We start from the raw sequence: 18,332 nt of genomic DNA on the forward strand, positions 1-18,332 counted from the left end.
TTGACGTCTCGATGGGTTCTGCGCCTTTCTCGTCACCGATAGCCGGCCATATTGTTGGGTTCCTCTCGCTTCAAAAATTCGTGTCACAAAGGTCCTCACGTCTCGACCGGCCCCACCGTCCACAGTGCGGTCTTACTATCGCCCGTGACATAAGTAAGAGCAAAGTAGGTAGCCTTTCCACCCCCCTCTCAGGTGACCGCCCGCCCTGCATCGCCCAGCGTCATCCTGATTTGCGTAAAAGTCTCAAGGTCGCAAGTTGTCATCGTTTCCCCAAACTGCACTTCTCTCGGTTTAGCAGCACACACAACACACACATACTCACGTAACGTTTCGTTCCATCATCACATCATGGCTGTCAATGTTCTCCCCAGCGCTTTGCCGCTCGACTCTGTCCACATCGCCCATTCCATGCGCGTCGACGAGGACCTTTTTGAGGAACTCGTTCTCGCACTCAAGTCGGCTCTGGGCCCTTGCTCGGGGTTGACGTCGGACGATATCGATGTCACATTCCTCACTCGTCTCATGAAGCTGTATGATGCCCGTGATAGAAACTGGGCAAAGTATGCATTCGGTGATGCCAGCAGAGGCTACACCAGAAATCTCGTCGACGAGGGTAACGGCAAGAGCAACTTGGTATGTCTGCTCCATTTCTGTACCAGCCTGGGCTATAAAGCCTTGGGTCAGGTCCCCCTTTGCCGCCACTAACACAACTTTCGCATCAGCTTGTGCTTGTCTGGTCACCCGGTAAAGGCAGTCCCATCCATGACCATGGCAACGCCCACTGCCTCATGAAGATTCTCAAGGGCAATCTGACCGAGACTCGCTATGAGTTTCCCCAGGAAGGGGAACCGAGCGGGCCCCTCAAGGTCATCACGGAAAAGACGTATAAAGAAAACCAAGTCGCGTACATGGCTGATGAGCTCGGCCTGCACCGCGTTTCCAACAGGGGTAGCGACTTCGCCGTCTCCCTCCACCGTAAGTTTTCCTCGCATCGACTCCGTTGACGCTTGTCATCAGTTCGCTAACAAGGTCTCTCCCGGCACAGTCTATACTCCTCCCAACGTAGCAAAGAAGGGCTGCCACATTTTCGATGAGAAGACTGGCCGCCGTAGCCACGTTCCAGGCTGTGCCTACTACTCTGCCTATGGAAGGCTTGTCAAGGAGTAGAATAGAGGCCGAGTTTGCCTCGTGATTGTGTGCTTTTCGGTTTCATGGCTGGCGTTTTTGAATTTCTTGGTGCATTCTGTATTTCGTCTCATTAGCCCGCGACTCTCCTCTCTTCAGCCGGGTGGGTCAAGCCCAGTTCACGGTTCAAGTCGTCAACAGCACAACGTCATTCCATAGCGAAATACATCACATATAGATATGAAAATATCGGTTTCAATGCCGTTGACAGTTGTCTGTTTAAGAAATGACGTGAAAAGGTGTTGCAGAAGTGAAAGGGGAGGAGGTCATGTCGTCCTCTGCCAACGGCCATGACCTAAAAGGCGGGTTCATCGATTGCGTGATTGACGCTAGTCCTACTATGGCCACGCCTCGAGTTTTCTTCGCTGGCCCACCAGGGCGAGTGCTGCTCGTTAGTCATCGAGCCTACCCTGCACTAGTTCTTGGTTTAATTCAACAGTCGACGTGTTATGATATGTAGAGTTGTAGAGTATGTGGTTGATTTTTATCCATCAGGCGCATGCGAAAACTTGGGTGGTAGCGAATGTGGGCTCGCTCACTTATAGTTTTGCATGACTTACGATGTATGGGAGTTGTAGTTGAGATCCTGTTTTGTGACGATACTGAAGAATGTTAGTGTTACCGGTAAGGGAAACCTGGAGAAAAAAAAAAAAAAAAAAACCAACATAGATGCATTAGAATTAGAATCAATAAAACACAACATGTAAGCCATCATGTAAGCATGAGCAAAATAGGCTGTCAAAAAAACAAGAAAGAAAGTAATATCACGGTCAAAGTGTCCAGGTACACACTCACACATCCCGCCTATCAGGTACTTGCTGATTCGCCCCGCCAAATTATTTCATCGCGGGGCGCCTGTCTAAATTTCCATTTAACAACTGCACGCGAACATTTGTATTCGCCATGGATCCTCTCGGCGGTGGATATGGGCAGTCTGCCCTTTTCAATATCAATGGTAAAGATGAAATTATAAGACCTTCGCCAAATTGAACGTCGCTAACTGCGCCCAAGGGCTGCTGGATGTCTGGCACAGCAACAGGACTCCCATAATTCTACTCGCACTTTGCGGCCTTCTTGTGCTTCGCCTCTACCTTCATGTATACGAAGCAAAGTCCGACTTAAAAACCATCCCGAAGTTGTACGAAAAGGTGCCCTCCGAAAAGCTGGACACTGTGCCCCAGCGACAGGGACGAGAAAAACCTGTCGTCAAGACCACAGGCCCACGCAGAATCAAAGGCGGCGTGACAAAAAAACCAGAAACCAGCGAAGAACCCATCGATCTAAACAAGCCTGTCAAAATTCTTGTCTTCTTCTCTTCGATTACCACAAAAACGGAAAAGATTGGCCAAGACTACATTGCGAAGCTCGAAAGATCTGTCGTGCGACTGGCCGCCGAAACGAAGCGTCCAATCCTTGCGCCCGAGCTTCTCGACCTAACCGAGATCGACTTTGACGACTACTTTATTGCGCCACCAAAGAGCGATGATGGTGCGCAGTTTCTCTATCTTTTCCTGATACCTAGCTACAACATCGACTCCATCAATGACACTTTCCTCGAGCACCTTCAGGAGACGCACCACGATTTTCGAATCGACACCGCACCGCTTTCGGCGCTATTGGGATACTCTGTGTTTGGATTCGGTGATCGAGAAGGCTGGCCTGACGAGGCTGAAGGGTACTGCTTCCAGGCCAAGGAACTGGACAAGTGGATGGCGAAACTGACGGCTCGCAAGCGTGCGTACCCCGTTGGTATGGGCGATATGAAGAGCGACCATGTCCAACGCTTCGTAGAATGGACTAACGGCGTGGAAGAAGTCTTTGGTCAAATCATTCGCACCGGACACCTCGGGCAAGGTGTTCCTGGCAGTGGCGCGGCTGTGGAAAGCGACGATGAGCTAGAGGAAGACTACGATGACGGCGAGGTGGTCTTTGACGAGGAGAAGTCCCCTTCAAAGCGCGAAAACGGCAAAAAGTCTAGTAATCTGGACGATGTCGAAGACCTGGGTCGCATGATCAAGTCGCAAGGTGGCGATGCGAACCCCAAAGCACCCATTGCTGTCGATTTCACCACTTACAACAACTCCAAGGGTAGTGTCCAAAACAAGGCCAAGGAAATGGTCGCCAAAAATTCCCCTACCTACGCTGCCCTCACAAAACAAGGGTATGCCATTGTAGGATCGCACTCCGGTGTCAAGATTTGCAGGTGGACGAAATCGGCTCTGCGCGGCCGGGGTAGTTGCTACAAGTACTCCCTCTATGGTATCAACTCCCACCAGTGCATGGAAACAACGCCATCACTCTCGTGCTCCAACAAGTGCGTATTCTGCTGGCGTCACGGAACCAACCCTGTTGGAACTACCTGGCGCTGGGTAGTTGACCCGCCAGAGATGATCTTTGACGGCGTCAAGGAGAATCACTACAAAAAGATTAAAATGATGCGTGGTGTACCCGGTGTTCGTGCGGAGCGTTTCGCCGAAGCCCTCAGAATTCGCCACTGTGCACTCTCCCTGGTCGGAGAGCCCATCTTCTACCCCTACATCAATGAATTCCTCGGCATGCTGCACAAGGAGCGCATCTCCTCATTCCTCGTGTGCAACGCACAGCATCCAGACCAGCTGGCTGATCTCAAGGCTGTGACGCAGCTCTATGTCTCTATCGATGCCTCCAACAAGGACTCGCTGCGCAAGATTGATCGTCCCCTCCACCGCGACTTTTGGGAGCGTTTCAACCGCTGTCTGGACATCCTGCGCGAGAAGCGATTCCGTCACCGCACCGTCTTCCGCTTGACCCTCGTCAAGGGCTTCAACGTCGAGGACGAGGCTGAAGGCTACGCGAGGCTCATCGAGCAGGGTCTGCCGTGCTTTGTCGAGATCAAAGGCGTTACGTACTGTGGCACGTCCACGTCCTCCAACGCTGGCCTCAGCATGTCAAACGTCCCATTTTACTGGGAGGTCTGCGATTTTGTGCGCGCTCTGGACAAGCGCCTCCAAGAGAAGGGCCTCGCGTACGGCATCGCCGCCGAGCACGCCCACAGCTGTTGTGTCCTACTGGCGAGCGAGCGCTTCCACGTGAACGGAAAGTGGCACACGCATATTGACTACGACCGTTTCTTCGAGTTGCTCGAGGAGCGCGGCCCCGACGGTGACTGGACGCCCGAGGACTACATGGGCCCGCCGACACCTGAGTGGGCGCTCTGGGGCAATGGAGGATTTGACCCGCGCGATGAGCGCGTGGATCGCAAGGGAAGAAAAAAGGAAGCCATTGTTGTTCGGGAGGCTCCGGAGTAAATAAGAGTCAAAAAGTAGCTAAAATGAAATCGAGAAATGAAGAATGAATACTGGCCGTTGCACATGTACCAATGCACCACGCCATCACATGCCAACAGTTGCCGACGCAACATGGAAATAGAGCTAGGGGGCGGTCCAGTTACTTTACCGATCAATCGTAGATCATGATTTTTATTTGGAGACTCCTACCATTGCTGCCTTTCCCGAAGCCTCCGTAGCGGCATCTCTGACCCTATACTGTTTACACAAAGCTCTATCTGAAGCCCAAAAGAAGGACAATATGGTACAATGAGGCCAGAACCTTGGTCAGAACCTTGGTCTGCTGGCATTGAAGTTTGGAAAATTTTTGTTTGAATCTTGGCCGTTTGCGCAGAACGCAAAACCCCGGCCGCAACCCACAAAGGGTGCGACCCGAGTTCCCGCGAGCCGCCAATTCGGCGTCGACTTGTCATACACGCCAAGGACGACACCACAGGTTGTTACACGCTCCCTTATGGAGGTATCCGAGATTGGAGGCGATTAGTCGAGGCCGACGTTGGGAATATCGCCGAGGTTGATACCGCCGGGGGCAGCACCAGCGGGCACTGAGCGGATGTCGAGGCTGGAGTCGTATGCGATCATCTCGGCGAGGATATCCAATATGGGCTAAAGAACGTCAGGGCCCGCGTCAATCACACAACCGGGAGCTAAGCATACCTTGGGAACAGTGCTATCGTAGATCTTGATCAGATCACCAGGGTTGGGGTAGACCTTGAGACCCCTATAAAAGGCAAGAGCCGAGTCAATGGCTTTGGAGGCTGCAGAAAGGCGATTTTGTTAGTTGATGCGCCGAAAGGGCAACCTTGCCCGAGCATTTGAAATGTTGGGTAGTGTGCTCACGGTCAGAGCTCATGACCTCGGCGGCCATGATCTGCTCGCTGAAGTAGGCCTCGCGCTCCTCGACGCCCTGGGGGAAGCCCTCCTCCTTGGCCTCGTCAACCCGGGCCTTGACGGTGGCGCGCAGGTTCTGCGAGGACGCCTCGGCCTCCTCCTTTTCGGCCTTGGCCTTGGCGCGGGCCTGCAGGCGCTCGTTACGTCTCAGGTCGCGGCGGAACTCGGCCTGGCTGCGGCGGCGGTAATCGAAGTAGACGGCATAGGCTGTATCGGCGGGCGCGGTAAGAGACGGACGGGGGTTAGCCGGAAGCGCTCATTGAACAAAGCAGACAGTTGCTCGGGCAGCCAATTGCTGAGGAAATAGGACGAGAGCTTACCGACGATTGCGGTGGCCGCGGTGGCGACGGACGCCGTCACGATGGTTGAGGATTGCACCATGATTAGCTGTTGTGGGAGGGTGTGGGAGGTATGAAAATAAGAGCGCAAGTCTCGGGACGGAATAGGCTGCGGAGGAGAGACAGCAATCTGACGATGCAGGTAGTCCAAAAAAGGGGGGGCAACAGCGTCGCAGGTTGATGGACTGTTACTGGAGGACGGACGGGGAGTGAGGCTCGAGGTTGAAGATGGGCTACGATGCGCTCAACAGGGACGCCAATTTTTTTTTGCCTTGGTAGCTTGAATGCCTGTGGCCAGCCGCCGCAGTCGTGGAGCCAGGCTTCGCAGTTCAGGGGAGCTTTGCCAGTAAAGGTACTTGCGGCGCGATTTGGTGTGGGCCGGAAGAAGCTCGGATGCTGGCCATTGAACAGGCGCTGCAAGTGGCTTCAGGCACTCCAGGGCGGATTTACAGGGGAGCAGACAGCTGTATCTGACGCATCACGCATCAAGCCACCCCCGAAAGCTGCATCACCATCAGCTTCGCCGCAGGGGCTCATCCACAAACAACCTCTCCTGCCGTGTGCGGCCGTGTTCCCTTTCCATAGCCCCTTCAGAAGCGCGTCTATTCCTCGTCTCGGATTTCATCATGTCAGAGGAGCGCAGCAAGATCTCACTGCGAAGTGGCAAACGCAAGGCGAAACCCACCATCAGCGCGCCGAGACAAATATCTGGTCCCATCCTACAAGATGGCTCGGCCATGGGCCCAGTCCCAGGCCCTCCTGGCGCGACCGGCGATCTGCCGGCGCGGCCTCGTCTAAGACCGCCGCCGATGGCTGGCGGAAAGGTAATTGAGAATCGCGCGTAAAAGGTGTTGGCAGACGTGACAGACTAACATGGGTGGCAGACATCGGACCTGGTTAAGCAACGATATTCGACACGGTTCAACAACATCCCGGTTGACTTCGATGGTCCAATCCCTTCAGTACCGACACTTCCGTCAATGGATAAGTATGAACCAAAAGATCGACGCCCACCCCCTTCCCGAGGCGGTGCTGCACCTGTTATAGACATCAAGGCTCTGCGCGACCCAAACCTCGTGCCGGATCAGTACGTGGCGGCGATGCTCGGCGATGCCAGCGATGCTCAGATCCGCGAATTTGAAGACTCCCTCAAGAGACTCAAGGTCCGTGCCGGGTCCGACCTCCAACAGAACCTGTTGCAGAACCGCACGCAGTTTATCAAGATTAGTAAGGAGGCAGAGAAGCTCAAGGGCGAGATGCGAACGCTGCGTAACCTCATGTCGGAGCTCAAGACAAACACGACGGCGCTGCGAACCGCGACGACCAAGAATGACGAACCAGCGAGCATCCCAGGCCAGGCGACCACGCTGAGCAAGCGAGACAAGCGCAGCTCCGTGGCAGACAGAAGCGCGCTCTGGAATTCGCAGATGCAAGCCTTGTATAAGAATGTTGAAGGCTCCCAAAAGTTCCTTCCCAACTCGGCGGGTCGTCATGTTGTTCAGAACGCTGGGCCTTGGGTCGAGCTCGACAATGCTACATACAAGTCTCGCAGAGCCATGCAGATATTTTTGCTCAACGACCATCTGCTCATCGCATCTCGCAAGAAGCGCAAGATGGACGCGCCGAACGCTGATGCGCGAGGACCCATGGTGAAGCTCGTTGCCGACCGGTGCTGGCCGCTGCTCGACATCGAGGTCGTTGACATGCCAGGCGCCGCCGGAGACTCGTCGTCCGGCGGCCGCAATAAGCTTGCCGACGCCATCATGGTACGGGGTGGCGGGCAAGAGTCGTTTATCTACCGAACAGAAAAGGCAGAGGATGACTCCAAAAAGGCTCTACTGCTGAACGTGCGCAAGGCTGTCGAGGAGCTCCGTAAAGGTCTAGAGTACGAAATGGAGGCCAACAACAAGGCCAAGGAGACAATCAACTATTTCGCCTCGCGAGACCCTGGCCTGCTGCAAAAGACGGAGCTTCTCGAGACTCTATCTGACATTAAAGATATGCTCATCGAGGTGGACGGCAAGCAGCAAAACTTGCGCTGGGTGGAAAGCCAGATGGACGAGCTGGATATCAACATTGCGCTGCAGAGCTTTGAGCCTGCAGTAGCGCGCGTGGAGAAGCTCAAGAGCCTGGCGAGGGGCCTTAAGAGCAACGCTGTCGCGCAGGACTTTATCAGTTTCAAGGTGGATGAGCGATGCAGCCGTCTAGGCGACATTGTCATTCGTGAGCTGGAGGCCACGCACAACGAAAGGATGAAGACGAAGCAGAATATCTCGTGGCTGACGAGACTGGGATACCATGACAGAGCGAGGGAAGCTTATTTAAATGCTCGAAGTGACACAATCCACAAACGTTCGAGGTTAGTCAACCAGTCCAACGGCAGTTAGAGGAAACTGCAGTAGAAGCTAACCTTAGTCTACAGGCAATGCATCTTCCAGGGAGACCTGCACTTGTACATTTGGCAATTGTCATATGTCTACTTTACCATCATTCACAACACGGTCTTGTGCTTTCAAGCATGCTTCCCGCCGCCCATGATGAGTGCGTGCGTCAAGTGGGCTAAGCAAGAGGTTGAGGCGTTCAATGCCATTCTGGCCAGGCAATTGAGTAGCACCGAGCGTGGAGGCACAGTCTGGACAGAGTGCATGGATCGAGCGAAAGAGCATGCCAAGAAGCTCTCTACAGTAGGGCTTGATTTTCAAGATCTCGTGGGACGAGATGTGTTTTGGGACGGGGCGTCATCGCCTAGAGGGCTCGGGTTGACGTCGAAATGAACCAGACACGTGTGATGGCATGGGACATACGGATTGTGTTACGATAATGTTGCAAATATTCATGATGAAACTTGGAGACGGCTTAGCGATAATCTTTGTACAGGCACAATGAAGAATGATTATTATATTCGGCTTTGCTGCGTTGGGCAGCCAGCGCCAACTTGCATGGCGAACGTGTGGTGTCGGGTGGGGGGAGGAGGGGGAGCGATGACGCAGTGCCCAACCCGGGGAAGAGATGGGGGTGGTGGGAGTTGCCAGACAAAGAGCTGAGAAGTGGACTGTGTCGGAAAATTTGAGCAAGGCAGCTAAGTAAGTTAGCGACCACGCTGTACAAGTAGAAACGGAGCGGCGAGAAAAGCTCTGGAATGGAATAGGCCGCGACATTGATTCCATTCTATTCAGAGGTGGGTTTAGCTTGGGCCATCTTGTGCCATCTTAGTGGTTCATGGCGGTGGCTATTACTTCTACTTTATAGTACGGATAGGCACCTAGGTACCTTAAGGTACCTACCTACTAACCTGCTAACTTTGGTACCTCAGGGAGTTGTGCTCGGCCAGTGCTCGGCGTTGCCAGGTGCCAGGTGCGAAGCTGCTGCAGCACCAGCGCTTGTAGGGTGGAAATTTAAGCGAAGCTGCCCTGTAATCTGCAATCTCCTTTTTCGCAGCGCAGCCCAAGCAAGCTTGGAAGCACGCCAGAGAGAGAGCTCCTCCCGGCCGCCGCCCCCCCTCCCCAAGGCTCTCCCGGTCCATCGAGGCTCCCCTAGCATCATCACAAAACACAAAACAACATTTCCCATCTAGTCTGCATCGCCGCGCCGCCGACTACAACAACGACCGCCGCGCCCGTGACAAAAGCGCGCCTCTTGTATTTTATCTCAACAGCAAGCAACGCCTACTGTGCATACGCGACCTTTTAATCCTGTCCATTCTTCCGCATCGCAGCCGCCAGCCTTTCCCCTCCCCCTTGGGCTACCCCACCGCCACGGACGCAGAGCAAGCAGAAGGCGATACAAGGAGCAAATCTCCCACGTCTACTACCCCTCGAACATCCCACGCTCTCGCCCTCTTCTTCCCAGCGCCCGCGATAACGCCAATTTAAATACTTAGACTCACCATGGATACCAATATGGAGGATGTGGGAAGGGCGCCCGCCGAAGTGTCGCCCGTTCAGCACGAGCCCGCCACGATCCCCACGCTCGACGGCTGGATTGAGAGCTTGATGACCTGCAAGCAGCTTGCCGAGGCTGATGTTCAGAGACTCTGCGACAAGGTAAGAGGAATTCGCGTTTTGCCGACCGCATTCGCGCGATGCGGATGGATTTTTTCGGGCCGCTTCGCTTGCGATGCTCGATGCGAGCGTTTGGCGGCTCCGTCAACGATGCGATATTAGCGTGCGCCGAATCTGCAGCGTTTTTTTTCTCGCGTGACCGCCCAGACGCACAGTGGCTGATTCGTGCTTCCCAAACAGGCCCGCGAAGTACTACAAGAAGAATCAAATGTCCAGCCAGTTGTAAGTTGATGCTTTCGACGCGAGAGCGTGGATTCCGCGGTCACGAGGCTGACAATTGCCCAGAAATGCCCCGTCACCGTCTGTGGCGACATCCACGGCCAGTTCCATGACCTCATGGAACTGTTCAAGATTGGTGGCCCCAACCCCGACACAAACTATCTGTTCATGGGTATGTCTAGCTGACAAGTCATTTCCTCGAACCGGCGATGGTAATGACTGACCCCCGCCCTTTAGGTGACTATGTCGACCGAGGCTACTACTCCGTCGAGACGGTGACACTTCTCGTCGCTCTCAAGATCCGATACCCCCAGCGCATCACCATTCTTCGCGGAAACCACGAGTCGCGCCAAATCACCCAAGTCTACGGATTCTACGACGAGTGCCTGCGCAAGTACGGCAACGCCAACGTCTGGAAATACTTTACCGATCTGTTCGATTACCTGCCGCTGACTGCCCTCATTGACAATCAAATCTTTTGTCTCCACGGCGGTCTTTCGCCCAGCATCGACACATTGGATAACATTCGAGCCTTGGACCGCATCCAGGAGGTGCCTCACGAGGGACCAATGTGCGACCTTCTCTGGTCAGACCCCGACGACAGATGCGGATGGGGAATCTCGCCGCGTGGTGCTGGCTACACCTTTGGCCAAGACATTTCAGAAGCGTTTAACCATAACAATGGCTTGACACTGATTGCACGCGCGCACCAACTTGTGATGGAGGGATATAACTGGTCGCAAGATCGCAACGTGGTTACCATTTTTTCCGCGCCCAATTACTGTTACCGATGCGGTAACCAAGCCGCTATCATGGAGATTGATGAGCACCTGAAATACACATTGTATGTTTACGAGGGCACGACTAGCATTGATGGATACTGACTTTTGCAGCTTGCAATTCGATCCATGCCCACGAGCCGGAGAGCCAATGGTGTCAAGAAGTACGTGTGATACCTGCCCTTGCATACGAGCTTTGCTAACCGCATCTATAGGAACACCCGACTACTTCCTCTAATCCTGTGGCGCTGGATCAAACGCAGATCAACCTTGCACTTGGTATTTGTACCTCGGTAGAAAGAATAGACGTGCTAGAGTTGCCAAACAGGCGCCCGTAATGCATGCAATGTGTGGTAAAGCGGCAATGAGCTTATCTCTAGCCCTTTCGTGTTGGCAGAAGAATTGTCGTAAACGGGGAGTGAGATGGTCGGCAGCTGCTTGAGCCACCAAGTAAGTGGACGACGGCGATGACGTGCTGTATAGATCTGCGAAACACAAAAAAGAAGGGGAACGAGTAAAGCAGGGGCAAACAAGGAAATTATATCCTAATGCTTGAAGTTGAAGCAATGTTGACAGCGATGAACACCGGGCACTTGATGTGAAGCTTTTGGGAACGAAAGAGCGTTGACTGGCTGAACAGGATTCGTGAAAATTGAAACGCTTACTAAATCAATCGAGTATCTGGGTATTGTGTTGCATATGGCCTATCAAAGTATAGTCTATTATTGTCCCCGGTAATTTTCGAATCAAATCTCTATACCACATTTCCTAGCCCGTTTCTATACGCATTTCTGTCGGGCGAGTGATGAAACACACGCCCCTTGTCAAAATTCAGACGCCAAGACGAAAAATAGATATTATTTGTTTTCTGGAAGCTCAGACAGTCTGGTGATTCAGCTCACTTCGCAGCTGCGAGTCCCACCTGGTCTCTTGCTCCCTCTGCTCCGAGGCGGTCAAAGGACGCTCGCTGTCCAGAGGCTCCTCGAGACCGCGATCCTTTTCGGCCTGGGCGCGGCCGGCATAGTGGCCGGGCGCGCTGCTGCCGTCCGGGACGTGGAAGAGGCGGTCGAAGCGCAGCAGGGCATAGGCAAAGACGCAGATGATCTCGATGAGGTAGTTGAAGCAGTAGTAGCAGGCCTTGCTGTGGAACCAGGCCGGGTTGGTGGCCGGACGCTGGTAAAAGGCGGTGCCGGCGCGGAAGGCGGCGCCGAGGGTCAGCAGCACCGAGGTGGCGAGGACGAGGGCGAGCTTGAAGCGCAGGGAGCGGGCGCGGCCCTGGGGGTGGCCCTGGCCGAAGGGGTCGCGGGCCTCGCGGCCGGGGACGAGGCCGGCGGCGAGGCCGATGGGGATGGGGAGGAAGGCGAGGACGGCGAGGAAGACGACGCCGGTGAGCTGGACGTCGCGGATGCGGCGGCGGGCGGCGACGTCGAGGGTGTAGAAGCTGTAGACGACGGCGACGATGACCATGATGATGGCGGCGGCGATGGAGAAGTAGAGGAAGCGGAAGGCGAGGCCGAGGGGCCGGCTCCAGCCCACGGTCGGGTGGTAGGCGCGGAGCAGACGCTGGACGAGGATGAGGTTGACGACGAAGAGCAGGACGACGCCGGCGTTGGTGAGGACGCTGGCGGCGATGGCGATGGACGCGTTGGCGGGCCGGGTGGCCCAGACGATGCGCATGACGTTTGCGGTGATGCGCGCCATGCTGAAGCCGAAGAGGAGGCCGGAGAGAACGAACTTGTGGCCGCGGGCGCGGTTGCGCTGCAGGATGGTCATGTTGAGCGCGGCCGAGACGACGAAGATGGCGATGATGACGGCCGAGATGGGCACGTCGACGGGGACGGTGGGACGGCCGCCGAGGCCAGCGCCGGTGGGAGGATATGGAGGGCCCTGGGGAGGAACAAGGAAAAAAGAAGAAGAAGAAGAAGATGTTAGTTTGGAGTCCAATGTTCAATTTGTCGTGGTAATTTTGGGGAAGGCGTGAACATACATGTTGTTTGAGTTGCTCCAACATCTGAGGAGACATGCCTCCTTGGCTGGATTGCGACGACGACATTTGGGCGCGGATATTATAATCGAGTCAAAGGAAACTTGTGCGTGTGTTTTGTTTTTGTAATGTTGAAAAAAGGAAGAAAAAAAATAGATCAACCCTCAAGGAAAGGGGGGAAGAGAAGGAAGTTGGTCGCTGGCGGCGTTTGGTTCTCGAAGCGGGTGGCGCAACATGCAAGTGTCGTCGATGTGACGCTTGTCAAAGTAGTGCTCAGTAGTTTAGCCCTTGCCGCCCAAACTTGGGAGATTTTTGGAGAGGAGCCAATTCAGTCTGGTATGAATGAAATAAAAATAAAAAAATTGGGAAACCAACGTAAATAAATCGAAACTCAACTCGGTAGCACCAAGGGGCCAGCTAGCTTATATGTATCGCCAGCTCGCTCGCCCGCGCATTGTGACACGGACTTGGCTGCTTCTCCCACGGACGGTCAGCGACAAGAGCGAATCAGAGTGTGGAGACCAAGTTAGTTTGCTAAGTTTTTTTTTGTTTTCTAGTGTTGGCCGCAACCACTGCGGACTTGGGGAGGACGTAAAGTTGGAATAAGTCATCTTAGCGTAGAAGCTTCCTGGTCCGTGGATGGTCGGCGGTTGTTAAGCTCCGGGGCGCGACTTTGCCCGTCCCCTTGAAAGCACACACTAAGTAATAATAAGTTAGAGTTAATAGTACTTACTTGACTACCCAACTAGTTTGTTATTGTAAGGCGAGCGAGCGCCACCAAGGGTAGATATTTCTTGGTCAGCCCTGTGGCCGGCATCTTCTCCACGGACATTGTGGTGTATTTTTTTTTGTGTGACAATGCATCATTATTCTGGGAAGCTACTACTCCCTTAGTAATAGATGATGGAAATGTAGAATTTGTCCGATACTTTAAAAGGGTGTCGTCACATGATGCTTATGCCGTACATGGTCTAATGCGGCTCCGGGTCAAGACAGACGTCATGATACTTGACACTATTTAGCCTTGTTTGTCGAGTACGGCGAACTGTGCAGCTTGATGCAGTCGTGCCTGGAACCTGTTACGTGCGCAACTACTTTATTTTTATTTTTATTTTTATTTTTTCCGCATCCTCACAGTAGAGCCGGCCCAGCATCTAGACTTCACTGCCGACATTTTTTAATCGTCTGATTCCACCCATGACGGCTTGGATTGCCGACCATTGCCACCGACCAACTACGCCCTTGGTAGATGTGGGAGCGCGAGGACGCGAGGTTTGCTTAGGAATCAGACCGTCAGACGTGAGTAGTCACTATTCAGAACCTGTCGCAGATGAAAAGTATTATTCGCAGGGTCCTCTCCAGCTGTCACTGTCATGACTCCATCCGCCCGCCAGCATCTTTGTGTCTGCGAAAGGCTATTACAAAGCTTATCCGTATCTAGGTTCCTTGTTTGGCTGCATCCACCATCCCCTCCATCCGGCGTCGGCGGTCGGCGTCAACCACAGCGCGAGGTGGGGATGGAAGCCAAACAGAGCGACAATGCTGCGTATTAAATGAAGCTCCTCCATGCTGGCTGCGGGTAGCACTTATGGATGATGCCCGAACGCCATGCCTTCATTGTCCTTGTCGGGACCGAAGTTTTTATTCTTTCTTCGCCCTCGGTCGGGGATAGGTCATTGCTTTGCGCCAAAGTCCACAAACGCTTCCCGGCTTGGCTCTCAAGCACTTGTCACTCACTCGTCAAACGCTGTTTAACACTTTTCAGGTGGGCAATACGGTTCAAAAGATTCCATCCAAGCGAGTTCCAAACCGCAGGCTTCCCAATGGCGCACGCAATCAAAAGCCACAATGTGTCGTTTACCGCAGTAAGCGGCCGTTGTCGAACCTGACGCGAGACACAGCTGTGTCCCAGCCTCCCAGGGGTGCGTGCGTTGCGCACACCTACTAACAGTAACAGAAGGAAGATGCGGCGGCTGAAATGGGACGCGACAATATCTGAAGAACCCCTCCTTTTCTTCCCCTTTGGACGCTCCCGAAACGGTGACTCGTGCTACTGATACTTTTCGAGAAGGTCTTGGCATCCCAGGTGAAGCACGAAGCACTCTCCCTCGGCGCCGACAGGAAGGGCCCTGCCGTATACTGGTATGCGTGGAGAACAGGACCCGCGCGACTGAGTAGGGACGTGACGAGCATGGCACCCTCTGACGTTGCCATGGCTGGCTGTCTATAAGACGGATTTTACATGACCAAAGCACGAGGCTTCAGGTGTCACAGGCATTCGTGTTGGCCGTCATTCGAAAGGGCAAGGCGACGCTGATACATAGACCCAACGACGACGCCCCTTGCTTCATTCATACTTGTGACGCAGTGTGCCGTCTGAACGGAGAGCCGGAGACTGGGTTGCTGGCAGCATAATAAGACAGTGACAGATCTGACGCATGCCGGCTTGTGATTGATTTGAGTTTGCTGTCACGGCAAAGGTAGCAACGTCCATGGCAGCAACTATTTCGTGCGTAATTTTGCTTATCCTTGGTGCGTACGGAGTAGCGGGTTTGTCTTTGGTGAGGGTATCCTTGCGCTTGAATGGGTCATTTACATGGTCGCATTTGGCGACATGTTCCGAATACTCAGGTAAAGCTACAGCGATTTGAAGAAGGAAAAAAAAGGAGAAAGAAAGAATAGAAAAAGAAGAGAGAAAAGAAAGAGAGAATGAGTTCTGCGTACAATGGGATGAACAGCTACCTATATTGCAACATGAGAGAAGCTGCGGAGATGCCATCATGAAGAGAGCGGGGGTTACCAGTAGGTGATCTGGACAATGATGAAACAAAGCTGGTTGCACATGTCAAATGGGCTTTGGTGACGCTGTCAGAGATGGCACCGTCAAGCTCATACACCCATAAAGTACGGGTTACAGATTGCAGAAAAACATGTCAGTACGGAATTATAGAGTTTCATGGTAATAAAAGCAGGCACAAGGTCGGCAGCGGCAGATGCTGGGATTGCGGCCGAACTGGTTCTCGCTTATTATACTTGGCTACATTTTTTTGCAGCGCGAACCGATTGGAGGATATCACTGAGCAATGTCTTGACACGAAGCTGGCGCGAGCCCGCAGATTAACTGGGTAATGGGGGGGGGGGGACCCTACCAGCCTACGTTGTGAATAGATTGGCAACTGGGGAAAAACGGACCAATCTCCACGAGGCGTGCCCTGCAGGAACGATACTAATAAGTAGGGCAAGCTGGCAAGGAACAGGCCACCCTGGTTCGAATGAAATTAGACGGCACTTTGGAGTGGATGTGATGAGCAACGGGCAGAAACGGGTAAAAGAGAGAGAGAGAGTTTGTGATTTGATGGTGCGGCGGAATGAATAAGTGAGCAGGCAAGGGCAGAAATGTACAAAGTGTTGGTGGTATTTTTTTCTTGTGAAAAAGAAGAAAAGAAAGGTTGAAAAAGAAGACACAAAAAACAAACAAACAAAGCTGCAAGGGACAATGATTCTCGAGCGTCATTATTCTTGCACCTTGAATGCAGGGGCTTGGCAGATGCATGATGCAGGTGCAGCAGCAAAAAGAAAAACGACAGTCGCAGAGCTACTGGGCATCAGTAGGTAGGGAGTATCAGCACTGATACTGAGTACTCAGTACTGAGTATCATACTTGCATACCTACTACTTACCAGTAAGGTGAGGCACTTGTTTACTTGGTGGCATCCCCCCCTCGCCTCCCCCCCTGTCGGGCTAAAATTGTCGCCATGCAGGTGCTGGCCCACCACCAGCACTAATAATTGCAAGGAGAGAGAGAGAGTTGGCAAGTAGGCAAAGTACTGAGTCCTGGTCCCAGTAGAGACCAGAAACAGAGTTTGCCCTAACAGAGCCTCGGAAACAAAGATGGATATTGTCTTGCTTGCTGACTCTGATGAATGGACTCTTGTTGCTGGGCTGGGATGGCACGCGGCTCCAGGCCCGTGCCGCGGTCCACGGGCTGGGCTGGGCTGGCCAAGTACTGAGTAGTTAGTTAGCTGGGGCATGTTATCAGCATTCTCTGCCGACTCTGAACGGCCCGAACAGTAGCGCCGGATAGAAAAGAGGCTCCAGAAAGCCGGTTCAGTTGTTGTTGTTGTCGTCGTCGTCGTCGTAGCGTTGTAAGCCTTAAAAAAAAACGTCGATGCGTGCTGTTGGCACCGTCTTGGGCCGTCTTGGGGAGCTTGGACAACCTTTGGCTTCGCGATTGGCGAGAAATCAAAACGAAACAGCGCGGCATCGCAAGATACGGCCCCCCCCCCCCCCTCCCCGCCCCTTGCTGATGAAGAGACGGGCAGCTATAGCTCAATCTTTGTGATGGGCCTAAATCAATGGCAACAACAAAACAAATAAAAACCCGTGGTGCATTTCGTACGACTTTGGGCTCCAGCTGCGTTGCTACCTGTACTTACTTATTACAGTGCTCAATCAAATCAAGCTACAACAACGAATTCGGCATCCTACCCTCCTGTCATCCTCCAATTGCTTCAACCACCCCCCTTTTTAACTGGTAACCAGCAACAGTCGTCCTTCATCAAACCAGTACTCCGTACAGTAATAAAATATCTCTCCAACGATCTTGTTACACTTGCCCTGCACAAGAAAACGTCGCATTGCTTGACAGCACTCCCTCCCCCCCCGTCTCATGTGCCCGCTTCGACCCCGTTTGTGAAAACGCAGCGCCCCATCTTGGAATACTGGTACCAGTACGCAACTACCTAGCTCCTGGCCAGCGGCGGCGCGCGCCAGGCACATCGAGCTGCCCAAAAAGGACCAGGATTCTCTCTCACCAACAAAGTCCACCATTTTCGCACGGCCGTTTTCTTTTTTTCCCTGTCCTCTCTCTCTCTCTTTTCCCACTTGGACTGTCGCCTTTCTCTCCTTCACTTTTTTCCTTTTGGGAGGGTTTCCTGGCCTTCTCTCAGTTTCTCTCCTCCCTCCCTCCCCCAGCCCGTCCTCCCACTCTCCTTTCCTTTCTCCCGCCGCGCACGTACGCTCGCACGCACGCACCAACCGTTGGAGTCTACACTACCTTACGGCACCTGTCAAAAAAATAGCGTCGCTGGACGGAAACCAAAACCGAACCAAAAAGAAGCAACTTCTGCTGCGACATAAAGGAGATCAGACCTTTCTGTCTTTCTCTGTCTCTCCGTCTCTCTTGTTCTGTGCTGGTTCGTGCGCCCCAAAGTCGCCGTCCGCTACGCTACCTTGTTAGCTTCGTGACATTGCTGGGCCGCTTGTCCAGCGCCTTTGCTTTTTTCGGCAATCTGACTCCTGGGAATACATTCATTCAGCAAACCCCCCCCCTCCCGAGCCCATTTCATAAGTACTCGTTGGTTACAGCTCTCGCATCCAAATCCGCTCTTGTTATATAAGTACCATATTGTGCCGCTGGTCCCGCCCTCTCTCCTGCTTCGCTGGCACTGGCTGGAGACGCGCCCCCCTAATCGACCCTCAGTGTGTTCGCTGTTCGCCGAGCAACCACCAGAAGAAAAGTACCTCGAATTGCCAAACCGTCAGGAGCT

The 18,332-nt window shown here is 53.4% G+C and overlaps 6 protein-coding genes across 6 annotated transcripts; 4 read left to right on the forward strand and 2 right to left on the reverse strand.

Annotated features, from left to right (window-relative positions):
- Positions 1-348: 348 nt before the first annotated feature.
- Positions 349-1,167, forward strand: V2A60_007464 (RmlC-like cupin domain-containing protein; the record flags this gene model as incomplete). The annotated part of the gene is made up of 3 exons (XM_083258748.1): positions 349-633; positions 723-975; positions 1,046-1,167. 3 exons carry the CDS (start codon positions 349-351, stop codon positions 1,165-1,167), a joined length of 660 nt encoding a protein of 219 aa, XP_083114874.1.
- A 921-nt stretch (positions 1,168-2,088) lies between these two features.
- V2A60_007465 (protein TYW1) lies at positions 2,089-4,472 on the forward strand (the record flags this gene model as incomplete). The annotated part of the gene is made up of 2 exons (XM_083258749.1): positions 2,089-2,140; positions 2,197-4,472. 2 exons carry the CDS (start codon positions 2,089-2,091, stop codon positions 4,470-4,472), a joined length of 2,328 nt encoding a protein of 775 aa, XP_083114875.1.
- Positions 4,473-4,991: 519 nt separating this feature from the next.
- V2A60_007466 (TOM complex receptor protein TOM20) lies at positions 4,992-5,783 on the reverse strand (the record flags this gene model as incomplete). Its single annotated transcript, XM_083258750.1, has 4 exons — positions 4,992-5,117; positions 5,169-5,269; positions 5,352-5,609; positions 5,723-5,783. The coding sequence occupies 4 exons, from the start codon at positions 5,781-5,783 to the stop codon at positions 4,992-4,994; spliced, it is 546 nt and encodes a 181-aa protein (XP_083114876.1).
- A 583-nt stretch (positions 5,784-6,366) lies between these two features.
- On the forward strand, positions 6,367-8,514 carry V2A60_007467 (exocyst subunit EXO84; the record flags this gene model as incomplete). Its single annotated transcript, XM_083258751.1, has 3 exons — positions 6,367-6,564; positions 6,625-8,099; positions 8,163-8,514. The coding sequence occupies 3 exons, from the start codon at positions 6,367-6,369 to the stop codon at positions 8,512-8,514; spliced, it is 2,025 nt and encodes a 674-aa protein (XP_083114877.1).
- Positions 8,515-9,627: 1,113 nt separating this feature from the next.
- V2A60_007468 (Metallo-dependent phosphatase-like protein) lies at positions 9,628-11,037 on the forward strand (the record flags this gene model as incomplete). The annotated part of the gene is made up of 6 exons (XM_083258752.1): positions 9,628-9,783; positions 9,982-10,023; positions 10,087-10,192; positions 10,258-10,864; positions 10,914-10,963; positions 11,015-11,037. The coding sequence occupies 6 exons, from the start codon at positions 9,628-9,630 to the stop codon at positions 11,035-11,037; spliced, it is 984 nt and encodes a 327-aa protein (XP_083114878.1).
- Positions 11,038-11,675: 638 nt separating this feature from the next.
- On the reverse strand, positions 11,676-12,852 carry V2A60_007469 (uncharacterized protein; the record flags this gene model as incomplete). The annotated part of the gene is made up of 2 exons (XM_083258753.1): positions 11,676-12,686; positions 12,787-12,852. The coding sequence occupies 2 exons, from the start codon at positions 12,850-12,852 to the stop codon at positions 11,676-11,678; spliced, it is 1,077 nt and encodes a 358-aa protein (XP_083114879.1).
- Between the last annotated feature and the right edge of the window lie 5,480 nt (positions 12,853-18,332).

Source organism: Cordyceps javanica, chromosome 5 (assembly GCF_051103115.1).
Source record: "Cordyceps javanica chromosome 5, complete sequence".
Classification (NCBI taxonomy): Eukaryota; Fungi; Ascomycota; class Sordariomycetes; order Hypocreales; family Cordycipitaceae; genus Cordyceps; species Cordyceps javanica.